Genomic DNA, 3,744 nt, shown 5'->3' with positions numbered 1-3,744 from the left:
CCCTCTGTCATTTGACCCACTTTTTTACGGACGCTTTTTGAATGACATTTTTATGGTTTGGACATATTCTATCGAACACTTTTGGGAATTCTTTGAAATTCTCAACAACCACCACCCTTCTATCAAATTAACCGCAAACGTGAGTGACAAAAGCATAGACTTTCTCGATACCACAGTCTTTAAGGGAGATTCCATAGCAGAAACAAATAAACTGGATATTAAAGTGTATTTCAAAGAAACTGATACTCATCAACTCTTGCACAAGAGCTCCTTTCACCCAAAACATACCTTTTCTGGTATAATTAAGTCACAAGTTTTACGATTTCATCGAATTTGTACAAGATCTTCTGATTTCAACCAAGCCTGTACTATTGTTTTCTCAAAACTGAAAGAGCGTGGGTACTCTAAACGATTTTTACGAAACATAAAAAATTCCACCTTAGCACAGATAGCAGCTTAAAAACAGACTTTATGCCGAAGTACCTCCAGATTTAAGAAGTACTCCATGTTTGTCCAGTAGATGCAAAACATGTCCCTTTATATCAGAAACTCATTATTTTGTAAGCAACTCTACGAATAAAAGGTACCCGATCCAGGAACATCTAGCATGTGAACATTCGAATGTAATATATTTAATTTCATGCAAGAAATGCCCCAAACAATATGTAGGAGAAACTAAGAATAATTTACGAACTCGCTTTAATGCTCATAGGTCAGACATCAAATTAAAGAAAGACAAGCTTGTTTCTAATCATTTCAACCTCGACGACCATTCAATAGACGACCTCGCCCTAATCCCAATTCAGCGTATAGAAATTGACTTGCCCGAAGATGAAACTACCAAATTCCGTCAATCTAGGGAAGCCCATTGGATTGAGACATTGAATACAGCAAGACCTATAGGACTAAATATTCATCATAATGTAGGCATAGCACCCTTTGTTGTCCCGTTTAATAAAACCAGCAATCGAGCAAGCAAGATAGTTCATGCCCACTGTAAGAGCCTTCAAGAGAAATTCCCCCATGTCTATAAGCAGAAAATGATAGTTGCATATTCAAAAAATAAGAACTTAAATGATAATATTGTTCGTAGTAAACTAAAAACAATCAGTACATCGGGCGAGTTATTTTTTCTAATTTCAGATCAGAATAAGAACAAAAGAAAACCCAATATCAAGACCCTTAATCCTAATTTCTAAATAAAGTGTCTGCTCCACCCTAGGCCTGTACATTTGGGAGAATCAAACCCTCCCTTTCCCGAAACCTAATTGATTTTTCAAAACTAGGCTTAACCCCAACCTTAACACTAGGCTTAACCGTCACTAACCCTAAGTCTTGGTGGCCCAGTGGTTCGCGCACTTGCCGGGCACATACTTTTTTGGACAGCGACGAGTTAACATCGTAATATGTTCTCTCTAGGATTCACTGAAGCGTGTTGAGTTTTCATTACGGATTATATTGAATCTAACAAACTGATTACTCTATCGGTGTACTAAATAGAGGATTTTGACTTAGTGTGTGGGGCCGTACCCTCTCAGCCCTAAATATGGGCTCGAGAAAGTACCTAAAGGAATGTGTTGTGGAGATTGATGTGATAGATTGGAATAAAATAATCTTAGATGAAATTATAGATGGAATTGAAGAAATAATTGGTATTGGTAATATGTTTGTTGTTATCCCGAGAAAACCTGGTACGATTGAAGTTACAGTGAACGATAAAGCTAGTGCAGAGAAACTGAGTGGAGGATTATCTATAGGTGAGAGCAAATTTGATTGTAAAATCCCGTATTCCCCGTACACAGTCGTGTCCTTTATGGATATCCCCTCATACATTGAAGACAGTGTTCTGATTGATAAACTTAAATATTTTAACATTGTAATAGAAGGAGAAGTGATAAGACATTATCACGATAGATTTAAAACTATCGAAAATGGCACACGACACGTCAAGTGTATTTTCCACCCTGGTCTAAAGTCTCTTCCCTGGGCTGTGAAATTGGAAACTATAAGCGGAATTAAAAGTTTTAGAGTGCTGCATAATAACCAAACCAAAGTGTGTAATAAATGCTACTCTGAATCTCATATGATAGCAGACTGTCCGAAAATTGTGTGTAGAAAGTGTCATCAGATGGGGCATATGGGTAATAAGTGTTCTGTTAAACTTTGTAATATATGCAAAAATTTGGAAATAGAGTGCGTGTGTTCGGACTATTTTGAAGATGATATTAATAGCACAGTGAATGAACTCTCATCAGAAAACCCTACTCTCAATAATTCGACCAATACTCATGCTGTTGATAAATCTACAAGTTTGAACTGCTCAAGTGACCATGAACAAAAATCTAAGAAATTAAGATTAGACGACGAAACGTTTCAGATGATTAACCCCATCTCAGAATCTACTCGCGTTGATGATAACTCAACTGTGAAAAACCAAGTAGAAAATGTAGTCACTGTGCTTGTAAGTGAACAACATTCTTGCGAAGCAGACACACCACTACCCCCTCCACCCCCGCCCCTACCGCCCTCGACACCCCCAAGATGTGTATCCCGAAAAAAATTCCATATCAAGGCTGCAGATGAAAGATTGAGTGAAACTGAAACTATAAACCCTCCACCCCCCACTCCTCCACCCCCCTCACCATCTACAATTGTGAAACCACGTAGAAACATCCTTGTTAAAAAGCCCAACGTAGAAAATATTGAACAACTTGTGAAAATAAGATGAGAGGGCGCTCTAATAATCGCTGACATACAACTATGTTTTGATTAAGATAGTGGGTCAGCTCATTCAATTTCTGTACTTTTAACTCTAACAAATTAAGTAGTATGGATAGGATCGAAAATTTGTTTCAGAAAGTGCTGGACCTAAATGTTCATTTTGTGTGTCCACAAGAGACTTACTGGGATGCTGATTTAATGGGAATAATTAATAGAAAATGGGAAGGTAGAGTAATTACGAACAATTATGACAGTGTGAATCCGTCAAGAGGTGTTGCCATTTTAATCCGAAAAGATATTTTAAATTCAGTGACTGTTAGCTCAACTTCTTTAGATAATGAAGGTAGAATCGTAAGAATTGATCTAGAGATAGATAATAGAAACTTATCAATTCTTTCAATTTATGCCCCGAACCACTCCAGAGATAGAATTGACTTTTTACAAACCCTTGGCATATTCATCGATTCGGGTAGGGAGTGCATTGTGTGTGGAGACTATATTGATGTTTTTAATCATTATCTAGATAGAGGCAAAGGTATGACCACTGTAAGAGAAAGTTCATTAGCATTGAACAATTTTGTCATTAGTCATGGTCTTGTTGATACCTTTAGATACAGAAACCCCGATAAACGCCTATTTACTAGAAAGTCTACCGTTCAAGGACAAGTGAAAATGAGTCGTATCAATCATATTTTGATTTCTAGATCCCTACTATGTAATGTTATAAATTCTAATATAATTAATACTACTTTTTCAGATCATAATATTGTGAAACTATGTATAGATTTTAATAATTGTGATAAAGGACCAGGAGTTTATATTGTGAATAATACCCTTTTACATGACTGTAAGTATATTGATATTATGAATAATTTGATTGATATTGAAAGCAAGAGTGAGCTGTTATGTAGTAATCCTCTTGTATGGTGGGATAACTTTAAATATAAAATTAAAAGAACTTCTCAGGATTACTCCCGTAAAATAAGCAAAGAGAAATATGCTAAAATTTATCAAATCCAAAAT

General features: G+C 36.2%; 1 protein-coding gene across 1 annotated transcript in view; it reads left to right on the top strand.

Moving 5' to 3' along the window:
- Positions 1 to 1,546: 1,546 nt before the first annotated feature.
- LOTGIDRAFT_172340 (hypothetical protein) overlaps positions 1,547 to 3,744 on the top strand; it is a gene marked incomplete at both ends in the record, with an annotated part of 10,604 nt that continues 8,406 nt past the window's right edge. The window contains 2 exons of the mRNA XM_009049210.1: positions 1,547 to 2,692; positions 2,857 to 3,064. Of these exons, the coding sequence (XP_009047458.1) occupies positions 1,547 to 2,692; positions 2,857 to 3,064 (1,354 nt within the window). The remainder of the gene's footprint in view (positions 2,693 to 2,856; positions 3,065 to 3,744) is intronic.

Source organism: Lottia gigantea, assembly GCF_000327385.1.
Source record: "Lottia gigantea unplaced genomic scaffold LOTGIsca_131, whole genome shotgun sequence".
NCBI classification, from domain to species: Eukaryota; Metazoa; Mollusca; class Gastropoda; family Lottiidae; genus Lottia; species Lottia gigantea.
The sequence above is the reverse complement of the archived record's forward strand: the minus strand, read 5'-3'. Positions and strand labels throughout refer to the sequence as shown.